Source organism: Eumetopias jubatus, unplaced genomic scaffold (genome assembly GCF_037043125.1).
Source record: "Eumetopias jubatus isolate StellerSeaLion01/CBP00866 unplaced genomic scaffold, mEumJub1_p1.0 scaffold_4, whole genome shotgun sequence".
Taxonomy (NCBI): Eukaryota; Metazoa; Chordata; class Mammalia; order Carnivora; family Otariidae; genus Eumetopias; species Eumetopias jubatus.
This window is the reverse complement of record NW_028274810.1, coordinates 171,047,637-171,074,869: the sequence shown is the minus strand read 5'-3', so window position 1 is coordinate 171,074,869 and position 27,233 is coordinate 171,047,637. Positions and strand designations below refer to the sequence as shown.

The 27,233-nt window shown below is 39.2% G+C and overlaps 1 protein-coding gene across 1 annotated transcript in view; it reads left to right on the top strand.

Annotated features, from left to right (window-relative positions):
• PREX2 (phosphatidylinositol-3,4,5-trisphosphate dependent Rac exchange factor 2) overlaps positions 1 to 27,233 on the top strand; it is a 294,568-nt gene that overhangs the window by 157,869 nt on the left and 109,466 nt on the right. The window contains exons 21-26 of the mRNA XM_028111247.2: positions 3,008 to 3,125; positions 5,145 to 5,329; positions 7,294 to 7,455; positions 17,669 to 17,888; positions 18,442 to 18,649; positions 25,557 to 25,736. Of these exons, the coding sequence (XP_027967048.1) occupies positions 3,008 to 3,125; positions 5,145 to 5,329; positions 7,294 to 7,455; positions 17,669 to 17,888; positions 18,442 to 18,649; positions 25,557 to 25,736 (1,073 nt within the window). The remainder of the gene's footprint in view (positions 1 to 3,007; positions 3,126 to 5,144; positions 5,330 to 7,293; positions 7,456 to 17,668; positions 17,889 to 18,441; positions 18,650 to 25,556; positions 25,737 to 27,233) is intronic.

Below are 27,233 nucleotides of genomic sequence, written 5' to 3'. Positions count from 1 at the left end.
TAAAAACAAAAACAGAACAATACAAAAAAACAGAATATGATCAAATATGATCAGGCTAGTGCATAGATCAGTGCCACACACTAGATTTTGGGCGTATTTTGGTCTGTTAGAATAAAGTGCCTCCTAAAATTTTAAAGGAAGAAAGACTTACATATATACAAAATAAGGTTTGATGCAATGAAGGGATGGAAGATGAGTGTAAAGATGAAAATTATAAAAAATTTTATAAAAGGAATTGATCAGATAAGAAGTTGCTTGAAAAAAGAAAGGAGAAGATTAAAAAAAAAAAAGGCGGGGAGAGAATGTGATCAGGCAGGAGACAGGAACAAAGCCATACACTAGTGATTTAGGGTATATTTTGATCTGTTAGAAGAAACTGTATCTCAAAATTTTAAAGAGGGAATAACTTATATATATATGCCAAAAATAAGGGTAACTACTATGAAGGGATAAAATATGACTCTAAAAATGAAAAATAAAAAATGTTTTTTTAAAAAAGGGATTGATAAGATGTTGGTTGAAAAAGGGAAAAAGAAAAATTTAAAAAAAGTTAAAAAATTAACTTTGAAAAACTAATGAATCATGGTAAAAAAAGCCATGAATGCTATGTGCAGTATTCCCCTAGCGCTGGAGTTCTCCCGTTCTCCTTGATCGGTAAACTTGGTCTTGGCTTGCTGGCTGTTTCTGCTGATCTTCTGGGCGAGGGGCCTGTTGCCGTGGTTCCCAAATGTCTTTGCCGGAGGCTGAATTGCCCCGCCCTTGTGAGTCCGGGCTAAGGAAGCTGTTCGGGTTTGCTCTCAGGAGATTTTGTTCCCTGCAAGCTCTCGGTACAGCTTTGGAGGACCAGGGTGAAAATGGTGGGCTCCCAATCTCCGCCCGGAGGAGCCGAGAACTCGGGGCCCCGCTCCTTAGTGCGCCCCCAGAGAAAAGCAGTCACTCCTGTCTCCCCGGTCTCCGGCTGCACTCCGTGCTCACCCGGCCTGTGACCGAGCGTTTCTATCTCTGGCACCCAACCCTGTGTGGGGTCTCTAAACCCAGCAGATCCCTGCGGTGCGTTCCCGCGCCGCTCCTCCCGCAGGAGGAAGGGGAGTCTCCCCAGCTCTGCCGCTTGTTGGGTCCCTGCTGGAGGAGTAGTGGCCTGACTGTGCTGCAGATCACAGTTTATGGCAACCCCGAGGTGAGAGCCCGTGCCCCAGCTCTCTCTCTGCAGCCGGCTTCCCCGCTCCAATACCTGGGAGCTCTGCCACACTGAGACACCCCCGGTCTTTCTGTGACCCCGAGGGTCCTGAGACCACACTCTCCCGCGAGGGTTCCACCCCCCCCCCCCACTTAGCCACTGGAGCGACGTCCCTCAGCAGAGCCGACCTCTAAAAGTTCCGATTTTGTGCTCCGCGGCTCTGTCACTTACCAGAAGCGGCCCACGGAGGCCCCCTCCCCCGCCATCTATCCTCCCAAATATCGCCTCGGATTCACTTCTCCACACGTCCTGCCTTCCAGTAAGTGGTCGCTTCTCTGTTCAGAGAGTTGTTGCTACTCTCTTTTTTGATCTCCTGTTGAGTTTGTAGGTGTTCAGAATGGTTTGATCCCTATTCAGCTGAATTCCTGAGACCAGACGAAATTCAGGTCTCCTACTCCTCTGCCATCTTGCTCCGCCCCTCTAAATAAATAGATCCTTTTTTAAAAATGTAAATTCTTTTAGTCAACATATAGTACATATTAGTCTCAGATGTAGTGTTCAACAATTTATGAGTTACATATAACTCCCAAATAAAAAAATATCTTTTTTTTAAAAAAAGAAAAGGAATAAATAGAAAAATTCACCAGTGAGTAACCAGCTTCATCATGTATCCATTGCCACAAAACAGACTGTCCGAAAACTTAGTGGCTTAAAACAACAGTGATTGATTATTTCCCTTGATTTTGTGGATCGATCGAGTGTTGGTTCCTGTGAAGGCACTGATGTGGCGAATTTGTTCTGGGAACACCTGGGCTCTGCAACTCCCCTCCTCGTGTTCTCTCACTCCCAAGCTCCTCCACATGGCCTCCTTTTCCAGTCTAGTGGATTGTCTTTCCTGCACGGTATCTGCATTTGAAGAGGGGATAAAACCATCAACTCTATTTATATCATGCTTCCTAATATCCCTTTGGGAAAATCAGATCCCATGACCAAGCTTTGGGTCAGTGTGGGAAGGAGCTACACAGAGGTGTGGGTACCGGAGCATGTGGTTCATTAGGGGTCACAACAGGTTACCAAGGTGTATTTGAATGATCAAATGTTAACTAGCATTTGGATAGCAATATAATAATGAAACACATTTGTGAAGTTAATACAAGAGAAAAATGGATAATGTAAATTATATCACACTTCAGTAGTGCAATTCAGTTTATCATCTGACCTAGGAAAGGTATAAACTTTAAGTAATGCAGACCTGAAAGCAATTACTTGGTGGCCGCTTCTTCTTTCTCATTTATTTAGATAAGGCTGCAACTGCTTATTTTAATTAAAATATAGGATGATTTATGATATGGAAGGATTAAAAAATAGTTACATCACTTGGGAACCCAATGAAATGAAAGATGTTCTTCCAATTTTCTTATTGGTTTATTTCAAAAAAGCATTAACTATATTAAATATATGTGTCAGGAGAGCATTTAAGTGGTTTATAGAGTGATAGATGATTGATTCTTCAGAAAACTGTCCATCTGGCATTTAAGATATACTTGAGGCATTTAAGTATGACACTTGAGAAATACAGCCTATTTAAAAACATCTTTGGAAGATAAAATTTCAAACCTAAAAAAAATCAATTTGCTAAATAATATAATTGCCATTGACTTTTTACTAGTTTCTGATGTTGATTTTCTTTCTCTTTCAAATTTTATTATCTTTAAATAAACTAGAAGAATAAATAGGATTGTCAACTCTCCCAAAGCAGGTTTGTGAAATGGATATGCCTTTTTAGAACCACTAATACCTCTGAGGTTTATTTCCCCCTCCTAATTCCAGCAAGATTCCATACAATGGGTTTATAATAGCATTGAAAGCGCTCAAGAAGACCTTCAAAAGTCTAACTCCAAACCTCCTGGAGAGGAAGTAGGGGATGCTTTTGACTGCAAAGTAGAAGGTGGGTTCCTTCTTTTTCTCCTCATTTGCTTATAGTAGTATTCTTTTTCAATGTGCTTGTGTCTAGTCCCTATTTTTGAAAATCTTGTATATTCAAGCCACTTTCTTAAATCATTATCACCAAATAGATGTTATGTAAATACATAAGTAATAATAGCTAGCCACTAACACGTCATAGCTACTATACTTTGTTAGGCACTTTAGGTGTTTTACATGGGTTATCTCATAAAGTCATCAAAAAAGGAAATCTCTCAACAGTGTTACTTACTGTCATCATCCTTATTTTATGGAAGAAGAAATTGAAGTTTATTAGCTTAAGGGATTTCCCAAGCCAGTAAATTGTAGAATGCAGGTTCAAACCCAAGTAACAATGTGCTTCCTTGTTTTGAGTTTAAACGTTGTGTAGACCTTCCTAATCCCGTGTGGTTCACAGACCAGCAGCTACAATATCACCTGGAAGGATGCAGAATCTCAGCCCTACCCCAGACCTACTGAAACAGAATCTCCACTTTAACAAGATCTGATCTGTATGTGCACTAAAATTTGAAGCCTGAGTTTAGAAAGAAAGTCTGTAGTCCCTTTGAAAATATTTTCTTGATTCAAGTAACTTTTACTGTATTCTAACATTAATTATAATGAAAGAGACAAACTAGTAATGTAGAAATGAGAGAAAGACCAATATCTATTGATAAGGACTCAGACCATTTCTGTTTTCTCAGTGAAGTAACCAGCAGATTGCTGGATTCAGTGGCTTCTTCACCAAAGGTAAAGGGACGGAAGCAATTAAAGTTATCTTTGCATTTGACAAATACCTTGAATTATTGTTTCAACACTTTTTCACAGAAGTCCTTGAACCCTCTCTTACCTTTTTTCTGTTATCTTTCCATTTACATTATTAGTGGATAACTCTGGACATTTTTATTGTACAATTAGGTTCTTCCAGCCCGCCCAGTTACATAATCCCCTATACACACTTATCATAAGAGGGGGGAGCACTCAGCAAAAGCTCTGTTCCCCCCACTCCTGGAAGGCCCCTGGGTAAGAGCCACTAAGATCATGGACGATATTAGAAATATTTCAACCACATTGGAGCACCAAGGTTGTTATGACATACCGACTTTCTTAATTATTTAAACTAGGACAAATCTCAGGACCTTATTGTGAGGCCTTTATTCCTCATTTAGAGTTAGCTTTTTTTTGCTCATCATCATTAGTGCCACAGTGAAAGGGTTGATGAGATGCTCTGATAATTTATTTCTAGCTATTCTGGGACTCAGTTATTTTAAGATAAACCATTACTCTGCTTTTGCCTATTTTATATTTACTATTTCTGCCATTCTAGGACTTAATTGTTTTTAGTTAACTAATATTCTATTTTTGCTAATTTAATATTTGCTGTTAGGTTTCTCAGGAGCTTTCCTGCTTGAGATCTTAGGTGTTTTTATGCCAGCTGACTAATTGTAGGCCAAAAACCGATAGGAAGACAGTCTAGATGAAAATGTTATTGTAGCGAACAATGACAAATTTTCTCAATGAGCTATCTGCAGAAGATGTTTGGTAAAATTCATGTATCCTGTCTGCTGGAAAAAAATGATTATTGCACCTCCTTTCTGCTTCTTCAGAATGGTTTTATATGTTTTTTTCTGCTTTGAACAAATTTCATTCGATGTTTGAGGCAGTTTTAGGAGCCCTGACTTTAAGTCATGCATGCTTCTAATAAAAAATGTAAAATTGTATGTATAATGTTTATAGTGGTATAAATAGGCATACATATGGTCCATAGACCAAAATGGATGTGCAAAGACTAGTCATGTTAGAGTGGTGAGATTTGGATCACTCCAACATGTTTTTTTTTTTTGTTTTTTTTTAAGTGTTCTTGTTTTTAAAAATGTTAACGAGACTGTCGGATTTAGCCATCCTTTCAAGAAATCTTTAAAAATTATTCAGAGAGACTCAAATTCTTTGAAGAGACTAACGAACCCTTCCTGAATTTGTTGAATTAAAATTGTCTCTGTTCCAGAGGTGATTGACAAGTTTAACACCATGGCCATCATTGACGGGAAGAAGGAGCACGTGAGTCTAACCGTGGATAACGTGCACCTGGAATACGGTGTCGTGTATGAGTATGACAGCACAGCTGGGATGAAGTGCAACGTGGTGGAGAAGATGATCGAGCCCAAAGGCTTCTTCAGCCTCACTGCCAAGGTATGCGTGATCCTGGCAAAACAAGGGACTTTGTTCTAATTAAAGTCACTGACACCCTCCCCCACCTCTGCTTTAAAAAATGTAAATAGCTGTCAGCTCATTCAACGTTCTTTTCTTTTTTCTCCCCCCATTACTCGGTATGCATACAACCTTTCTTTTTATTGATCTCTTTTGGAGCACAGTGTGAAGTTAGACGGGACTCTTGCCCAGGCAAATGTTAGTTGATTTGGCAAAGGCTTCTCTGCATTTAGTTAAGTTTGCTACATCTGTTGATTCAGTGTCATGAATACCTTTCAGATGGTTTTTGTGACAGGTGGTGCTTTTTTAAATGTGGATAATCCTCTGAAAAGTATTTGAAGCCATGAAATGTATTATAAGAAACTTCAAATTCTGCAAGTCTCATGTTTATTTCATAAAATTTCACAAAGCTTAGAGATCCATTTATGAATAGACCCTCAGACATTTATGTAATTCGTAGTTGGGAAGGATACCATCCTTAGTCTTTAGATTAAACCAAGATAGAGAGGGAGGAAGGGAGTTTTCATCAAATGGATAAAATGTAGTTAAGTGAGAGGTGACTCTTGCTTTTTATGATCCTTCCAGTAGGTAAATCAGTAAAACTCCTGTTGGACCCTCCCCAGGTCTGAGCTCTAGTTATTTCTCATGCTTTTCTCTCACCCGGTGAGGATTCAGGTATTACAAGTAAGAAATATGACATATAGCTTCACTACTTTTATTTTTTCATGTTAACCCTTGTTTTATATATGAGTGGTTGAGATAGATTATGCACTATTTCAAAAATTATTTTATGTTTTTGTTTTATATTCTGAAAGTCAACCTCAAAAAAAATTCCATTATTCTATGTATCTTTTGATATAGAATCTGTATTTTCAAAACGCAACCCCTTATTATTACTAAGGCAATCCATGTAGGAGTTTGGAACCATTTTATTAGCATTTTATCTCCTTTTCTAGCTATTTCAAATTTGCAAAGTTACATGGATTATTTTATATATATGAACTGTATAAATCCTGCAAATATTTCCATTCTACACATGAAGAAAAGAAAATCAAAGAAATTAAGAAATTTAACCAAGATCACACAGCTAATGATAAAGTGAGCTCTACTATCTAGAGTAGTGATTAAACAAAAAGCTCACACTTTATATTCTGTAAGTCAGGGAAGTAGAGGTGGTGAGGGAGCTCAAATAAACAGCATCTATACATTGTATCCCTCATCCAGTAGTATAAAAATGTCATGTAAGGGTGTTACCAATCCTTGCAATCTTTGAACAATCAGCAATATGACACATAATTAATTCAACTCATTGGAAATTCTCAGTGATCAATAGTGTGTATACACATAAACACACACAAGTGCTGTCTTACAATTGATTCAAATAGCCAAAAGGATTTATTAATTGAATACATCATATGGATACTTTTATCTGATGCTTTATCAGATGGAGCTCAGACACTGCAACTATCATTGATTTTACTTTAGCAAGAGAATTTCTTATTTATTCATTTCATCAACAAACATTTGTTACATGCATTCTCTGTACTGGCCTCTCAGTAGAAAGTAAGGATGCCATTCTGTTGGCTTTCCTTAGTTTTTGTTGTTCTACTACCAAATTGGGGGAAAAAAATGTTCTGAGTAACTCTGACTAAAATATAGGCAATGTGTTACCACATCAGAGCATACTGATTTATCCAGCAGGGAGTCTTTGAAGTCCACTCACTTCCCTCAGGCAACCTTTTATAGTTGGCAGAAGGCAAGACATGAGAGGCCAAACACACAAGCCCATCACTTCACTCCAAGGGTTTTACCGAACATAGAAATCCCAAGCAGCTCAGGGAAGTGTGCTGGGTAGAGTCAGCCTGTGTTCTAGAATTGTGAAAATTTTACTTGGCTAATTTTGAAGGTTTTCTTTTCTTGTTCTCTGTGTGTGTGTGTTTCTACAGATTCTTGAAGCCTTGGCTAAAAGTGATGATCATTTTGTACAAAACTGCACCAGCCTTAACTCTTTAAATGAAGTGATTCCTACTGACCTTCAAAGTAAATTCAGTGCCATTTGCAGTGAAAAAATTGAGCGCATATGTCAGAGAATATCCAGTTATAAAAAGGTAAAAGTTTTATGTATATATTTCCCATGTAATTATTATTTAAATTATTTAAATGTCCAATTTAATTCAATTCTTGATACTTTCATTACTTATTTATATACCAGTTTATTGAAATAATAACATTTATATAACATTTTAGAGTTTTTTTAAATGCCTTTACAGCCATTAACCTTATTTGATCTTTATAAACCTGAAAGCTTGTTCATTATTCCACATTTTCCACATATAATAACTGAGGCCCAAAGAATTAAATTACTAGCAAAAGATAGAGTTGGGTTGTAAATCCAGGCCACCTAATTATGAGTCAATAGTTATTTTCCTTTTCTCTCAACAGAGGGAATAGAACTCTCAATCAGAAAGTACGTGGAACACAGTCTGTCTGAAATTGATTGATTAGTACATTTATGTGACATATTTATTGAGCACATTTTATATGCCAAACACTGTTCTTGGTGCTAAGAATATGGCAGCAAAGGAGAAAAGATCTTTCCTCTCAGGGTACTTATTTGAGTGGGGGAAGCAGCAAAGAAGTAAATAAATCTTTACAGAGGCCCCAAAGCAAAAAAAAAAAAAAAAAAAGCCAGGGTGGAGGTGGGGGGTGGGGGGTGTGGCTAGTCATAAGGTTGGAGGCTTAGGCAAGGACCAGTGTTAAGAGCTGTGGAAGCTTTTTACCTTTTGGAACATGGGAAGGAGTTTGGATTTTCTTCTCACATCAATGAGAAGCAATTGGAAGCTTTTAAACCAGGGGGATGACTTCATCTAATTTCGGTTTTTAAAAGAAAAAGAAAATCCATTCCTCTGTAGGAATGGATTGCAAGGAGCAAGAATGGAGACATAGAGATGAGGAAGAAATTGTTGCAATAGTCCCAGTGAGTGATGATGATAGCTTGGCCTATGGTGAAGAGGAGGGAGACAGAGAAAATTAAATGGATTTGAAGATATTATTTAGAAGTAGAATTAATAGAAATTGATCTCCAATAAATATCCTATAGTAAGTTTTTTTTTCTATTTATATCAACAGGAGACTAGCTAATTAAATTATTTCCCTCAAAATGAGGTTGGTTGTTTACAACTTGGTACAGCCATTCTAGGAAACATTATTTATCTCAGTTTTTATGAATGTGAGTTAAGTGTGTATGTTTTATGCTCCTGATATATTATGTAAAAATAAGCCCGCATATGTCCAGATATGGCTATAGGAGAATAGGGAAATGCAAGAATGAATACTTCAACATTGATTACCTCAGGTAGAATACAGACAAGGGGAAGAAGGATCACCATGTTTTTCTTTAAGACTTCCTAAAATGTTTAGCTTGTGAAGTTGAATATGTATTGCTGTTTTAATTTTTTGTAAGTCCATTCACATGAAGAAAAATGATACTCAAGATCACTGCTTAATTGTCACATCTGTTAATCCTCCCTCCATTATTGCTGAGGTCAGGTCACCTATTTGAGTTTGGGAAAGATGCCATGTGTATGCCTTGTTGAAGCTGAAGGACAGAAGATTCTCTTTTTTACTTCTCCCTTCTGTGTAAGATAGGACAGTGCTTTGAAGTAAAATTTAAAAGGTCTAAACAAATGCAAATTAGTATTCCCCTTTGAGCACATTTTGAAAAGAGAATCATTCTACTTCAGAAATGAATTTGTATGAAGTGTGATAGGGGTTTGGGCAGATTCTAGTTGTCAAACTTGTCAGTGTGTGGGGGTCATTTCTCTTTCTCTTTCCATTCATGCAAACAGCAAAAGCAGTAGAAAAAACTTAAAGAAATATACATGAACAAAAGTAAACTATATAAGTAAAAACAAAACATTAAGATGAGGGTATATTAGGTAGGGTATTGATTCAGCTGCTTGTAAGAAGGACCAAGATAACACAGGCTTAGAATTGAAAGCTTATTTTCACTCACATGAAAGTTCAACTGGACTGGAGTCCATTGGGGTGGGGCTTGATAATATTCTAGGGATCCTTCTCAATTTTTGCTGTCTCCCCTAAGACATTGTCCTTTCCACAAGGTCAAAGTTGGCTCATCAGCACCATGTCTAAGTTATAGTCCCTCAGAAGAGAAAAGAGGAAGGAAAGAGTAGAGTTTCCTGTTGAGGGCATGACCCGGAAATTGTACACAGCACTCCTGTTCATATCCAATTAGTCATTTAGTGAAAGCAGGCTGAGAAATGTTGTCTCAAACTGGGCATCCATGTGCCCCACTAAAACTCAGAGAATTTTATTAATAAAAGGAAGAAAGAGAGAATGGATATTAGTGGAAAATTAACAGGTACATTTATAGGTAAAGTTATATTATAGTGATGGTACAGACAAGCAGGGGAAAAGGGTCATATGGTCAGCAAGTCCTAAGACTCTAGTTAGTTGCTAAAGTGGAATGTTATATTTGACCTTCAGCATCCTGATAACCAAAATAAAAAAAGAAACATAGTCTTTTACATATTTATCAGCATCCCTGTGATTTATACATGTTTCTTAAGAGAAGCAAAGCTTTTCTTAGACTTGAGTTCCAAAAGAAATCTCTCACACTGAATTTCAAAGAGGCGGCACCAGGAAATGTCAGGGCAGTGCCCGTAAACATGTCCCTGAAAAAGAAATAGCAATTTGTTTTATGTGACAGACATTTTTAATACATTCTTCAATGAAAGCCAGTGGTATGGGTCAAAAACTCAACTTCACAGAAACAAATTTGTTGCAGGATGGGGCGGGAAGAATAGGGAAATATTTACTAAATGTGTACCTATTATGTTGTCCATAATTACTTGAGGATGGCTGCCCTCGCACACTTACGATCTGCATCGTAAGAAAGGTCAAAATACATGAAGTAACTAATAATAATACTGACTACTTAACCTGCTAGGCGGTACCACCATGACAAGTTGACTGTGTTGGCACCACATACCCTGCTCAAGATGATGGCGCTCCCTGGAGTTATGTTGCACACAACAGTTTACAGCAGTCTCCAACAGGGTCAGGCATTGCAGAGATATTTTACAGTTTTCATATGCTGTATAATTTTATCAACACAGTGACATGAGACATCATCTATTTCATTGTTGAAGTGATGGAAACTCAGAGTGGTCAAGTAACTTGCCCAAAGGCACGCAGCTGGGCACAGCTGTGGAATTTGGACCTTCTTCCCTTTTATTGTAAATCTGGTCTTCGTGTGCTTACCTGCATTTGACAGTATGCTATACAGCATATGTTTTGTTCAAATTCCACAGCTAAATTCCACTACGCAGCTAAACAGTATGGGTCTGACTACGAGGGCAATAGCATTTCAGTAAAGGAGAAATCATTGTGGATGGAATAGTCAGCAATTGCTAGCTGCTGCGAGTTGGAAAAATTTGTCAGAGAGAAGAGAAGTAGAGATGGCATGCAAGTACAGAGAGAGCTCATAAGTGAAGAAAGAGAGATCTCATAAGTGAAGGCAAAGACGTAGAAATGAGACTGATTTTATTGATGAAGAATTGGCATATTGCCTAGCCTAGAAAGGAGGGTTCGAGTTGGATACCATTAAAAAGAAAACTGACAAAATCTGATTTTTCTAGTGTTTTTTAGAGTGACATAATAATCCGATTTGTTTGTGAAAAGTGCAAATCAGTGATGACTTGGTCTCATGTAGAAGCATTGGGCATGGAGAGAAAAGAATCAATTCAAGTGGTGCATAGGAGGTAGAATACATCCAGCTCTATGATGGATTGGTTATAGTGGATGAAGGTGTTATACCTTGGTTTTTAACAAAAATACAGTTTGTGATAAACTGGAGAGTGTGTGTTGGGGGTAGGATTAGGATTAGAAGCAGATGGGATAGGGTTTTCCCCAAATGTTGGGGATTCTCAAAAACATCATCTTGGCAAGTAAATATCTTCCATATTCTCGGAAGTAACTAAGAGCCTAGAAAACTTTTAAAGCAGAGATGGACAGGCTAATGGGCAGTGATTTTTAGATGATAAAAATAATATCACTGAATGTGGAAAGCTCTTTTATGTACATTATTGTTTGAGCCTTGAAGCAGCTCTATGTACTGAATACTCCTACCATCTGCTTCTTTCGCAGGGAGATTAAGAATTTGCTTAAGGTCACTTAGCTGGCAAATAGCAGACTAGGTATCAGTTTATGGAATGCTGTCTCACTTACTTTTATGTTTAATTTTAGAAATAAAGAGAATCATAGTCAACTAGGACATAAGCACTTTGAAAGATATCCTTTTCAGCATCCCTTATTGACCATACACATATTTAGAATAACTGACTATCTTTCTCACTAGATAGAGAAACGAGGTTAGCAGGAAAGTATTTCAGGGATATTTCTTATTTGAACAAAATTCAGATAGCTAAGACAATAATAGCCTTACTAGGTTAGGTGAGGTTAGCTCCATTTGGGGATCAAATGCATGTCCACAGAAACTATAGCATTTGTGAATATACATTCTTAATTTCCGCAAATTTACTTTTAAACTATTATTAGTAACATATTTTTTCTTCCAGATGAAGGCTTCAAATACCCCTCTTTTTATAAAATAAAATGTATCCATAGAAACTAAAATCTCAAAGAGGCTGGCTTTCCTTTATTTTGACTCTAAAAGTTTTAGGTTTTAAAAATAGAAACAAGTTGATTTCTGCAGTTTCTATAGCCAGGCTGCTGCAATCATCATTGATTTTCTGGCCAGCTGTACAGGCCACAGATGTCTTTTAGCACATGTATGAGAGAAGTTCAGACCTTATACTGGAGACCTGAATGAATCCTAAGCAGGCATTTGATCTTCTCTGGGCAGGATGTGTGGGTGATCCAGACGTTCAACTATGCACTGTTTGGAGAAACATTCTTACCCTGAATTGTCCTTAGAACCGTTTTTAATTCTAGATTCAGTCTCTGTTGGAGAATAATTCCATAATTGGGCTCATTTTGTGTATTAGGGGTACTTCCTCCATATAAATATTTAATGAGCTTTCAAGAGATAGTTCCTATTTACACAAAAATAGTTCATGTAAGAATCCACAGTCTTACTTGAAACATTCCGAGTACCTTTAGTTATTAATGCCACATAATCCTCAGATTAATCTGTGGATCAGGAAAATTGGGGGTAAGATTTTTCTCCATGTCCCCCTTCCCTCAATACAGAATTTTTATAACTCCATGCCAGTGGGGTTTACACCTCAATGAAATGGGAGACTATCTGCAATATAGTCGCTTACCTTTGTATTAGTTTTCATTTTTAGTCAGGTGACTATAACTGGATATAAATGTGTTGTCATGGTTAATAATTTATGAATTAACTACCAGTAGAAGCTGCAGTAGAAACCTGCAGCTCCCTTTCTGAGAACCACTTATTCATGTCAATCTACAAATATGCTTTAATATCACCTAGATTAAAAAATATTTCCCTTGACCCCCTCCCATATTTTTTCTCTGCCTATTGTTTCATTTCTTGAACTCTGTACTGAGAAGAGCTCCCTATGCTTGCTGTCTACACCTGCTGTCTCACTCCCCTTTCATTCTTAACACACTCAAAATGGGCTCAAGCCCCCTCCACATAACTGGAATGGCTCTTTTTAAGGTCAGACGACCTATATGTTGCCAAAACTCATTCACTGTCATCAACCTCTTCCTTGTTTTAGCGGCATCTATGCAGTCGACCTTGTACCTCTAGCAGTTTTCTACCTATGCCGGGTCTTGTCTTTTTCCTGGGTGGCTCAGTCACAGTGAGTGTCCCATCCTTTTTTCTTCTTTTTTCTCTGACCTCTTCATGCGACAGAGCTCAGCATGTGCTCCCTCCCCCTTTCTCCCTCTCCTCTCCGTCTCCTGGTGATCACATTCAATCTCCTGGCCCCTCTGACCTCGCCATTTGGGTGTAATAGATCTCTCAGACTTCATGTGTCCAAAATAAACTCCTGATCCCTGCCTTCCTTCCAGAGTTTGTCCTAGCTGCTGTCTTCTTTACCTCAGAATGAGACCCATCTTCCGCCTTGCTCAGTCTAGAAACCTTGCGTGCGTTCTTTACTCCTGGCTCTCACGTAGCATTCTCTGGGCTCCACCTTCACCACGTGCAGCCTTTCCTCACTGCTTCGATTACTGACAGCCTAAGATGAGCCAACGTCTTCTCTTCCACAAGTGGTCTTCTTGCTTCCGCCCTTGCCCACCGGCAGCCTATTCTGAGGGGCTGTGACTCTCAAAGTAAGAGCTAAATCCTTCCAGAGGCCTCTGAGCTCCTAGATAATCTGTGCCTTCCCTTTACCCATGATCTCCCTACTCCTGTTTCCTCTCCCTTCCCTCTCTGTGTCTGCTCCAGTCACAGTGGTCTTCTTGATGTTCATGGAAACGTACCATCCTTGGGGCATTCGCACTGGATGTTCACTCTGCTGGGAAGGCTTCTGTTCCTGTGCCCACATTCCCAACTCTCCCTTCCTTCAAGATTTTGCTTAAATGCCAGTTTCGCAGTGAGGATTGCAACTGGCAATGCATTCTTCACCTCACCTCTGAAACTCCCAGCCCTCTTGCCCTGTTCCATTTTATTTTCCACTGCACTTACCATCTTCTAGCATGATAGAATTGACTTATGTTTATTGTTTGCCTCTCCCCTCACTAGAATGTAACCTCCCAGAAGGCAGAAATCTGTGTCATTCACTGATGTTTCCTAACATGCCTAGAACAGTGCCTGGTTTAGAAAGCTCTCGATGTGTAATTGTTGGATGGATGAATAAAGGTGGAGTAAGTTTGGGCCGCACTACCCAAAATAGGTTTAAGGTGCTGTGCGTCCCAGCTTACCTTCCCCCCACCCTGTACATTTCTTTATCACAAAATTGCAATTTTCCTTTATGGAAAAGAGCTTTTCTTTGGTCTTTCTTTGTGAGTTTCTCCAGAGGAGATGAATGAACTCCATGTTCTCTTTGATGTTTCTAAGAAAGATTCCAGGTTCATGTTGGCAGGGCCATGTACTACTACTGGGTGGCCTGACCAGAGTGTCTTCTCATGTATGTACTACAGCCAATACAACAGCTTCACCTGCCTCATTTTAGTTTTGTGTTACAGAAAGATGGCACAATTATATATTAGGGCATGATGTCTAGGAGTACATTTTTTAAAAAAGATTTTATTTATTTATTTATTTGAGAGAGAGAGAGAGAGCACAAGCAGGGCAGGGGCAGAGGGAGAAGCGGACTCCCCACTGAGCAGGGAGACCAACTTGGTGCTTGATTCCCAGAACCCGGGATTCACGACCTGAGCAGAAGGCAGACACTTAACCAACTGAGCTACCCAGGCACCCCTAGGAGTACATTTTTGATCTTCAAAACGTATTCAGCACAGGGGCGCCTGGGTGGCTCAGTCGTTAGGTGTCTGCCTTCAGCTCAGGTCATGATCCCAGGGTCCTGGGATCGAGTCCCACATCGGGCTCCCTGCTCCGCGAGAAGCCTCCTTCTCCCTCTCCCACTCCCCCTGCTTGTGTTCCTGCTCTCGCTGTGTCTCTCTCTGTCAAATAAATAAATAAAATCTTTAAAAAAAAGTATTCAGCACATTTCCAGGACCCATGACTGTGGGGTCCCTCCTTCACCTCCACCTTTCCTAGGGACAGCCTAGGATGGAAGACAGCACTGCTTTCATAAGCCTCTTTCTTCTGCAAGAGAGACCTTTAGCAAAGAAATTTCCTCTCTGACACTCTTTGAAAGAGTTCAAGCACATTTAAGTATGGTTACACACCCCTTCAGAGTGTATGGGGAGAGGAAACATACTATGTTCGCAGGCATTTGTATCAAGGTACATGTTGGAAAGCTATAGGAAACTGGTCATGCCGGAAAGCGAATCTTCTCCCTTCTCAACCTGATCTCACTCTGGTAACACTTCATCCCATCACTCTGTCACTTCCTTCTTAGCACCTACCAAATTACTAATTATCTGGCTATTATATTTATTATATAATTGTTATATATGCACACAGTTGTTCATATGTTTATATACATGCATTACATATACTTGTAATAATATAATTGTTATATATAAGAATATTTTATTGTTTTTACCTGTGTCCTCTACCAGACCATGAACTCTATGAGGGGCAAGGGCTGTATCTCCAACATTGAGTGCAGAGTCTGGAATAGATGGTTCTCTTTATATGTTTGAATAAATAGGTAAAAAGTTAAAGTGGGTGGCTCAGCTATTAAGCATCTACCTTCAGCTCAGGTCATGATCTCAGGGACCTGGGATGGAGCCCCAGGTTGGGCTCCCTGCTCCGCAGGGAGTCTGCTTCTCTCTGTCTCCCTATGCTCCTCCCCGTGCTCATGCTTTCTCTTGCACTCTCTCTCAAATAAATAAATAAAAATCTTAAAAAAAAAATAAAATGAAAGAAGGCAAAAGAAGTATACCTGCCTATTATGGTCAATGCTGTGCCACAGTAAAATTAATTTATGTGCCTTTATGTGTGCCATGGGGCCTTATCTGAGGTTTTTGTCCTGCAACTACAATGGAAAAGATCATCTGACTGCAAGTTTGTATCAGGGCTTAAATTCTAGGTCTTTCCCAGATAAGTCTTCAGGTCACAGTTTCTTTATTAGTAAAATGAGGGCATAGACCGGGAATTCTCTAAATTACTTCCACTCTTTTAGTGTTTAGCATATTTTCATTATATATTATTATAAAACTTGTTAGTAATTTTGTTGACAATTTCCTGCATTTCAGCCCACTCTCATTTTGATTCCTACTGTGTGCTTGTACTTTGCTGATCTGCGTAGCTTCAGACATGTGATTTGAAGGCCCAGTTTCATATACAGATAAAATATTTCATATTCTAATGGTGAGCTTATATTTATAACGTGATTTTTTATATCACATCTTTATTTTTTACTTTAATGTAGAAAAGTTACGCAGTAACCAGTGTTAGTCTTAATTTTTAATCTTTCAGTGCCCAAATTACTACTCTACTAGTAGAATAAATAAATAGGATCTGCTTATAGTTTTCAAGCAAGAAGAGAGCACAGAGATCATTTCATCCATATTCCTTATTTTACTAAGAATGGTAAAAAGACAGTGACTTGCCTGGCATCACATCAGTTATAACTAAACTAAACGTAACTAAAACACACGTAGCTGGTGGCTCTCAGTCCTTTGCTTCTGAAACTACAATCTAGTTCAGCTCTATGAGATGGCTGTTTATGGTGCACAAGACAGACATAGGTATTACTCTCATGGAATTTACCATCCACTGAGATAGAGATAAGAAAATTATTCATAATTATAAGGAGGGTTACAATGTGCTGTAATCTAGCACATAGCCAAGGAAATTGAACCTAGATGAAGACTCAGGGTAGGCCTAATGATGATTTCATAAAAGTTGAAAACGCAAAGGAGTAAGTGTGGCAATGAGGGAAGAAGAACATTCTAAGGCACACCAAACAGCCCATATGAAGACCTAGAATGAGTAGATGGTATGTGAAAGGAACCGAGTGAAGGCGAGAAGGAGCCCGAGGGGCAGGGGGAAGAGAGCTCAAGATAATAACCTAGGTGCAGATCAGACTTTGGGTGCCCATATAGACATGGCACGGATTAGCTGGATTTGGATTGTAAGGTTCTAAGTAGTAAAGTGGCCATTCTTGGAAGTTGTGCAAATTCCTTGAGTATCAGTTTATTTCCAATGGCATAAAAGCAGAGTCCACACCAGTCTTCACGCTGATCCTGACCCAATTGCTCAGCAGTGATTTTCAGGAGGCATGGGAGGTGCAGTTGGTTCTGCCTGTTGTCCTGCCCTTCTGGGTCAGCACCACCATTGCCTTGCTGTCTAACCTGTTCACAGACTCATGTTTGGACTGGCTTTCTGACAGTGTTTGGAATAGTCCCCTCTTGACCTGGCAGCTCCCCACTTCTGCCACTTTGCCTCACTTGAAATGTTGTGATCCCATCTCAGTATCCGAGGATGCCAATTTGACTCTCAGCTGCTAGCAGCCTGTGGATTTGAGTCCCAGTAATGGTATTGGTCACTTAAATGTATGTCTTTTAGCATCTAACCTGTAATCAGAGCTTCAAAAGAATTGTAAGCATTTGCTGCCTATATTGCTTTTCTTTATTAAGAATGGGTGGCTTTTAAAATAATGACTGAATTTCTAACGACTTATAATTTAGTTATAAATTGACATGATTTAATTTTTTAACATTTTGCTATGGGTAGTAGAAGTGATGAACACTGTGTGTTCAGCTGCTCTTTATTTCTTCTTTAATTTACAGTTTTCACGTGTACTGAAGAATAGAGCCTGGCCCACCTTTAAACAGGCCAAATCTAAAATCTCCCCACTACACAGCAGTGATTTCTGCCCTACCAACTGCCATGTCAACATAATGGAAGTTTCCTATCCCAAAACATCCACCTCCCTGGGGAGTGCCTTTGGTGTTCAGCTGGATAGTAGGAAGCACAATTCTCATGATAAAGAAAATAAATCTGAGCAAGGTATGTTAGCTTTCGAAACTTTCTCAAATCACAAAAAGTAATTTAGGCAATTACTAACTATTCCAGCGTCCCTGAAATAGAATCAATTCCTGGTGTGTAAACAAATCTGAATTTTAGAAAGACAGAATTCCTATCTATACTCATTTGGATAATTATACATAAATGTTTATAGAATAAAAAAGGAGTTATGCATTTTTATTTATTTTTATTTTTCCTCTAAGAAGAACGATTGTTCTTGCTTTCCTTACATGTATGACAGGCACAGCTTATCCTGCTGTGAAAACCACTAGTCTGAAATGGCCCTATAAGTATAAGAAAAATACAGGAGGAGCAGCTTCCGGGATGCATGGTGCCATTCCACACCATCATAGTAGAGCATGAGATTGAAGGGTATTTTAGTCGCAACTCCCAAAGCTTTAATTCCTGAATTAAATTCAGCATTGGATTGGCATTTTATTTTATGTAAGCCCGAGTGTCTAGAATGAATTGCACTAGATCATTACTGTAAGTTAAAGGTCATAAATATTATTCTGGAATGATTTTAACTCCTCAGGGAAACTGAGCCCTATGGTGTACATTCAGCACACAATCACGACCATGGCGGCCCCTTCAGGTCTGTCTCTGGGACAGCAGGATCGGCATGGGCTCAGGTACTTGTTAAAAGAAGAAGACCTAGAAACTCAAGATATTTATCAGAAACTCTTGGGCAAACTTCAGACTGCCCTGAAAGAGGTGGAGATGTGTGTTTGTCAAATTGATGAGTAAGTATTTTATTTACTCTACTTCTAAATGTGCCTAATAAAATAGCTATAGAAAATGTGACTTTTGAACATCCATCAGTCTCTCTTTCGTTTTTAGAAATGTAAGATTGTGTGTGTGTGAATCATATAGGTCCTCTTTATTCTAACACCTTAAAAGTGATATAACATGGCAAATATGTACATGTATATTTTAAGGAAGCACTTAATATCAGGGAAGAGAGTGACAAAATTCTGTCTTATAGAAAACACTAAGTCTCAATGTGAAAATATTAAACTGAAAAATATGATTGAAAGAGGACCAACTAGGTACACAGATTTCCTGGTATCCTTGATAGAGCAGAACACAGTAATGTATATAGGCACTCAGTAGATGCATATGAAAAATATAAAATATAGCAAATCTTTAACATACTTATTAAATGAGTAAATGCAAAATTATGTTTCACTATGACCAATGACCAATGAATGACCTTTTTTTTTTTTTCTTCTTCTGATTGAATTAATGGTTTACTAAGCAATAACCCAAATAGCCGTGCCGGTCATATGGAAATTTTTATCAAGAACGGAGAAGAGGAGGAAGTTAATTAAAACTTTTCCAAAGAGGTTAACTCTGATTCTTATTTAAAAATTTGATGGTTGGACAATTGCCTCAACTCGGTGGGATGATCTGCCACATCATGGTGTGTGGTTATGTGTCACAGCTAGTCAAGGCAAATCTGTATAAAGAGCAAGGGCTTTGGGATAGCTTGGTCTCTCATGTATTAAACAGGATGAAGAATAATAACAAATTACAAGTTTGTGGTGAAAATTATAAAAATTAATACAAAAAATAGTGTGCGGTGCCTAACATTATGCTTGCTCATCGTTCAAGGGGTTGAAATTGGTGAATATATCTGAAGTTGATAGAATTCGAAAATGGCATAGGCACCATTATCCTCTTTTTATTGTGCTCTTTTTATGAAGTTAGACATTTAGATTGCTGTCAGATGTGTATTGTTTAATTCCCACACGTACATCATCCCATACTTCCCTGGATAATTCAGTTTTGACATAAAATATTTAGAACATATTCTAAGCCTTTTTGGTAATTGGACGTTATACTAATAAAATCTTAATTGACATGATCTCTCTTTTTTAAGTGTTTTCTTATTTTTTTAATCTTATTTATTTATTTGAGAGAGAGAGAGACCACGAGCACGAGTGGGGCAGAGGGGCAGAGGGAGAAGTTCCCATCCCAGGACCCTGAGATCATGACCTGAGGCGAAGGCAGACCCTTAACCGACTAAGCCACCCGAGCACCCTGACATGATCTCTTATTTTACACATCTTTAAAATTTAGAGATCAAAATTACCATATTAGATGCATCATATTCCTAAGGTTATCTTTAGATAGTTACTATTTACTATGCTAATTTGTTCTGACATTTTTGTGAATTAATTTAGACTTGAAATTCTGTTTTCCTGTGTCTAATACACTAGTTTTAAAAAATTGTTTATTATATCGGTATATTATTTTGTGACTGTCCCATTTACAGATGAATTAAATAGTTTGGGGCTGCTGAGAGAACAGGGGGCTATTTTTAGGCAATTGTATGATGCTTTGGATTGTTTGAGAATGACCTTGTGACACATAAGTTAATATCTTAGGGCATTATATTTTGTTTCATTTAATAAATGGAATTTTATTATATGATATGTTCTATTTTAGAAACCAGTTTTTTTTTTCTCCCTAAAGTATTTAGGGGGTGCACAGAGTAAGAATCTTTATTAATAAGGCAATAAATAGTGGCACTGAATCATGTATCCTAGCTCTCAGAGGGATTTTAGGAGAACATCTGGACCAATCCCACACTGCCAGTCAGGCCAAGAGTTATTATTCCTGCTTTTCAGATGAGTCCTTTACCAATGGCAGGATTATTGATGTGCCTGAGCAGATACTACCTCGGAGACCAGGCCTCTAATGCATTCACTACTCAGCACTTCCTGGCAGTTGTCCAGACTTTGGCTGTCTTTGTTAATTTATTGATTTTTTTTTTTTAAGTTTAGCTGATGTAGATATATTTTCAAGAAAACAGCCAAAGGGCTCCCTTTACTTGGCTTAAAATGCTTTATATTTAAAGCACTCATTTAGGGGAGTTAAGCTATTTTTATTAACCAAAACTACTTAAAGTAATTACCTATTTTTACTTAAGATTTTCCCACTTTGTTATTCTAAAAGCCTTTCCCCCACTGTGCATGTTTATTAGGAAAATGACATGAAATGAGCAAGTGCTTTGAGAAACTTCTTTGGTCTTCTCTGTGTACACCATATAATTTAATTCTAAATATAAATATGTTCCACATAATTCAATGTGCAATATAATCCCTTTAAAACTGTGCGGTCATCCAAGTGTCCAGATTCCCTATTGCCTCATTCAGACATACTGCAGTGCAGTCGAGCTTGACAAATTATTTGAAAAGCTAGTTACTAAACAATTTTCTCACCATGTAGTAATTATTCTTGGTCAGACATAGATGCCTCTGCAGAGCTGAGAAGTAGATCTCGGATACTCTGCCAAGTTTTAAGAGAAATTGCCTCACAACATCTCATTGCTGGCCTTTCTAGAAATCCTTCATTCCTGGGAAAGGGCCTGGTCCTGAGCTTGTCTGCTTACCCTGCCACTTGGGAACACTTCTAGAAATAAAATTTCCTTCAACACATAGACATTCCACTAAATGCTTCTACTTCCTTCGGATCCAAAGATGGGACTAGAGACACATTTGTTGTCTATTAACATTAAATAAGGTGATGTTATGATTATTCAACATTCTATGGTTCCTGTCTCATTGAAGCTAAATACTTTTGTCCTTCAGTGGGCTATTTTCTGCATAATGACACTTAGGTACTAGACAGAAGTAAAGGGCAAAATAATTTGTGGATAATCCAAAACCATTGATGGGACTTCAGAGTACAGCGTTTGTGTGTTCTCTCAGGGAGGAGACGAATAAAGAATCGTGGGGGCTGGTGAAAATAGGGAAGCTGAGAACAGACCTGCCTTTTATAGGTGCCAGAGGCCCCGGACTGAGTGATGAACAGACTGCATTGTGGGTCACTTAGTGAGCTGGGCTTACAGGTAGGAATAGTGGGGCTGTCGGTGGAATTATCTTTGAGGTTTTCCCAAGCATTTTGCTGGTAAAAAAAAAATGAAAAGAGGACCCAGCTTCATAAGCACCAACGTGTATCATAGGGGTTTATGTGCCAGGCTCAGTTTTATCAGTACATGCACTGCTTGATTTCATTCCTACCGTCCTTCTGTGATGCGGGTTATGAAACACAAGGACATAGCACATTAAATCTCGAACTTAAAATTTGTTTCCAAAACTGAATTCTAAATTTCCTTATACAGAAAGCTACTCTGACTCCTCCCCCATGAAGGCGTTCCCTCTTCTCAGGAAAGTATCCCCCATCTGTTCAGTTCTGTAAGCCAGAGTCTGGGTATTACCTTTAATTCTTCTCTTTCCTGCCCCTTCACCTCCAGTACCTTATCAAGTTTGGTCAAGTATACCTCAGAAAGTATACCTCAGAATGTATCCGCTCCATCACCATTGTCCCCTCACTAGTGCCCACTGTAGGAGTTTCCAGGTATGCCCTTCTAATGCATTCTACATGCAGCAGATGCCAGCCAGAGGGATCTGTAAAGGTAAATCATGCTAGTTCCCTGCTTAAAACCATTTCATGGCATTGGGATGCCCTTAAAATAATAACTACATTACTGTGGCCTGTGTAGCCCTACACAGTCTGCCCCTGTCATCCTCTTTAGTCTCATGTCTCTGAGCTCCAGCCGCACTAGTTTCTTCTGATCCTGGAAGAAGTCAAACCTCTGTGTGGTCAGTGCTGCTCCCGAGGTCTGCGGCTAGCCTTCTAGGCACACAGGTATCAGGCTAATGCTGATTTGTAGAGAGGCTGTGCCTATTTCCCCAGGATAAGGTAGATACTCCTATATCCCAGTCACATATGTCATCCTTCTAGGTATCCTACTCTCTACACAGCTGGTTTTTGTCTTATGTTAACAAAACCCTAAAGCCTCACAGACTTTTTTTTTTTTTAATAGATTTATTTAGTGGGTGGGGAGAGAGAGAGAGTGTGAGAAAGCAAGCACGCGCGCGCCTGTGCGAAGCCTCACCAACTTTAAAACAACAGGCTTTCTCTCTTGCTCACTCTCCATGCCCATCTGGGTCATAGGGTTTCTGCTCCACGCTGACCTCACTCAGAGTTCAGGCTGACAGAGCCCCAAGAGCTGGAATGTCTCTCGCTGTCCCATCAGTGAGAGGGAATGAGGTAGGCTGCACCTTTGCTTAAAGGCTTGCACCTAGAAGGGACTCAGGTCACCTCCACTTAAGTCATACTGATGAAAACAAGGTTCATGGTCATTCTTATCCTCATGGGGTAGGGGAGGCCACCCAGCCATGTGCCCAGGAGAAGTGGGATGTGGTAGATAACACTAATGACTTCCTCCCTCCCTCCAGAGTGTATAAATGATATGCAGAGAGGGGATGTTCTGCATCATTTGTAAAGTATATGTATACATAAGTGTCTGTCTCACTCACCCCATCTCCAAAATGAGGATCCTCACCATAATAATAGTCCTACCTACTTCATAAGGAGGTTTTAGGATTGAATGAATTAAGTCCTTAGCATGGTGACTGGCATAAGAGCTCAACAAATGTTAGGTATGATGAAAATGATAAAGATGGTGATATTTAAGTCTCAGTTTAATAGAAGAACACACAGGTGACTGCAGGATACTATGTACAAAAATCTTTATTCATCAAGGGTGTGAGAAGGAGATTGAGCTGCTCAGGATTTTAATTGAGAACGGACCTAGAGTAGGTAGCTCAGTATTTTATATGAGCAAAAGTGAAGGAAAGCTCTTTCTGTGTGCACACACATTATAAAGCTAAATTTATGCATTATTATTACTTTTAAGAATCTGGGAATGTTATGCAAAAACATGGTGTCAAAAACACTGCTTTTCTATCATTTGTTTGTAAGCCTAACACTTGTTCCTATGGGGTCAGTGCAAGCATGATTGTAGCTGCTTAAAATGAAAAGCAAATATGTGAATATAATTCATATGACTTTGAAAAAAAATGAGGATGCTCGGTCCCATGACTTCTAATTTAAAAGATACATAAAGCACAGAGTACTCCTTGCAAAATGAGAACTCCTGCATCTGCTTCCTCTTTGGTATTCAGAGTTCATCTGTCTGTGCAGTGTAGAGCTTGGGTAATTAGAGTTAATCTAATGTTTTAAGCTTTTGGGTGGAGGGAGTGAATAAATACACATCTGTCTTCCAAGACATAAAAGTATCTGTGCAAATAGAAAAACTGTTTAAAACAATTTATAGCTTCACAGGGCCTTGAGCAATGTAACACAGCCCCCTGATTTTCACTGGTACCTAAAAGCTAGAAAATGCCAAAATATTATCCAAATGTTATCTCACAGTGAGACCTGACTACACTGTTTGAAGTCACAGCTCCATCTCCCTTCCCTTCTTTATTTTCCTTTTTAACATTTGTCGCCATGTGATATACTATACAATTTACTTGTTTATTGTTTGTTTCCTCCCAGTAGAACCTAAGCTCCAAGAGGACAGGGGCTTTTGTTTGTTTTGTAAACTGCTGTATGCACAGCACCAAAACAGTGCATGGTACAATAGATGTGTCTAATGAACTAATTAGTGAAATCTCTTAACATAATGTTTACTTAGCGCACAGCATTGGGTTTGACATGATGGGTTGTACGTAAGAGGTATAAGACATTCTCATAGTCTTGAAATAAAACAAACATGACATTGCTGTGGAAAAATGAGCGTGAAGATATGTACATAAGTGCTGTGGACTAGAACAGAATGTCGCCCGTACTTGGTAAATGAGAAGGTGATTGTTGTTGGCTGGAGAGACCATGCAAGGGCCCTTTGTTAAGATATGGTTTAATTCATTTTGCAAGTTTTACAGCAATTTGTTTGATAGCAAAGACTGATTCCACATTTGCATAATTTTGAGTTAGTACTAACGAACTCTTTACAGCCCAAAGTTCAAGTCTGGAGTGATGGAATCCATGCTGCCCAAAGTCCACATCAAGTGTGACACCAATTCAGAACTGAAGATTGTGTTTTAGCCTTGAGCCCAAGTGGAAGAACTTTACATTTGGGCAGATTCGTGACATGCCATCGTGACTAGATTGTGGATGATATGGGGGTAGCCCCTGCTGCCTCCTGTCCTCACATTGTATGCGACTCTCTTTAATGTCTTACGTTTGTGATGGCCAGAACACCTGCTTGTATGAGCAGTGAGAAAGGACTGACCACATGATATTTTTCCTGTCAAATAGAGACAGCTTGGGAGAAACCCAAGGCGGGGGTAGGTGGGTAGATGGGTTTTTAATATCTGAGGGTAAGCCAGTGAGGATAGGTAAGCACGTTCAGTGTTTATTTTAATATTTGGGTAGCACTTTAAAGTTGTCTAGGTATTTTTAGATGGTAGTGATAATGGCTAGGAGAGAGAGGTGACACCCTTTATGTACTGGAGTATCTTCTCATTTCATTGTCACAGAATCATATGGGCTAGCTATTCTCCATAGATGCGAAAGAGAATTATCATAGTGTTGTGATAACAAAAATAGTAAGTGGCGGAACCAGGTTTCGAGCACGGTTTTCTAGGCTAAATTGTGTGATGTTTCTGTTACTTGTTCTGACAGGAAAAAGTGAACTTCATGTGACTGTTTTTTAATACAATCAAAGATTAATTTTGTGTGAAACAGAAACACTCTAGAAATAAGCCTATCATATTCAACAAGTAAGGTACTTAACTGTGGCGGCCAGTTTGAAAATGTGCACTTATTTTCTTTTTTAATATCACATTGCAGCCTTCTGTCTTCCATAACATATTCTCCTAAATTAGAACGTAAGACATCAGAGTGCATAGTACCACCAGACAGTGACAATGAGAAGGGAGAAAGAAATAGCAAACGAGTCTGTTTTAATATGGCAGGAGATGAGCAGGAAGATTCAGGTCATGACACCATCAGCAACAGAGACTCTTACAGGTAATTCATTAATTCCTTAAACTCATCTCATCAACACAGCCAAATATGATTCCTTATTTTCCACAGAGGTCTTGAAAAAAACATTTCGATTATCATTTTTGTTTATTGCCCTCACAAAATAACCGCCGGCTATTACCAACCCCAGACAAAGCATAGTGGTCCTGCAAAATCTTTCAAATTATTCTTTTTTCATAATCTGAGTAATTTGGAAAAAGCATTTTTTTCTCCATCTCTGTGGACCTAATTTGGGGGACTTGTTCTGTTACAGATTGTGTAGCATGTATAGCAGATAAGCAAATTTAGCCTATATTAACATTTTTTTCAGGTATCTGTTTCTGATTATTGGACTGTCGATGGTTCTTTTTGTTGTGTTTCTCCCCCTTTTTTCTTGTATTCTGTGTTCTCAGGGAATTGGACTAATTTTTCCTGCTCACCTCCATGACCAGCTTTGTGTCTTTTTTTCTTCCCTTGCACACGTTCTAAAGATTTTTTTTTTTATTATTATTCATTTGAGAGTGAGTGAGCAAGCGAGAGCAGGAGCAGTGGGGAGGGTCAGAGGGAGAGGGAGAAGCAGACTCCCCACTGAGCAGGGTGCCAGAAGCGGGGCTCGATCCCAGGACCCCAGGCTCACGACCTGAGCTGAAGGCAGGTGCTTAACCCGCTGAGCCACCCAGGTGCCCCTCTCTTGCACACTTTCTGCACAATCTTGGTAGGATTGCTGTAACAAAGTACCAAGGACTGGGTGGCTTAAACAGCAGACATTTATTTATTTATTATCCGACAGTTCTGGGGCAGAAGTCCATGATGAAGATGTCAGCAGGGCTGTTTTTTTCTGAGGTCTGTGCAGGAAGGATCAGGTCTAGGCCTCTCTCCTTGGTTGTAGATGGCCATCTTCTCCTTAATGACTTCATTTTAACTTGATTATGTCTGTAAAAACCCTCACTCCAAACAAGATCGTATTCCTGGGCCCTGAGTGTCACACTTCAACCTCTGGATTTTAGGGGGAGATGCAGTCAACCTGTAACACCTTCTCTCCAAAGTCTTGTCATCTGCCTACCATCATCCTTCCAATGATGACAGCTCCAGTGAACTTCCTTACATGAAAATGCTAGTTCTCCCTTGAGTCCTCGTGTCACCTGACACCTCATTGAGAACTGTTGTCACTGGCCATATGTGCTGCGTGTGTGGCTTCAGCATCTCCTGTCTTATTTACTTTAAAGATCTATTTATTTGAGAGAGAGAGAGAGAGAGAGAGAGAGTGCGCATGAGTGGGAGGGGCAGAGGGAGAGGGAATCTCTAGCAGACTTCCTGCTGAGGCTTGATCACACGACCCTAAGATCATGACCTGAGCCGAAACCAAGAGTCTGATGATCAACCGACTGCGCCACCTGGGCGCCTTCTAGCAGACTTCCTGCTGAGGCTTGATCACACGACCCTAAGATCATGACCTGAGCCGAAACCAAGAGTCTGATGATCAACCGACTGCGCCACCTGGGC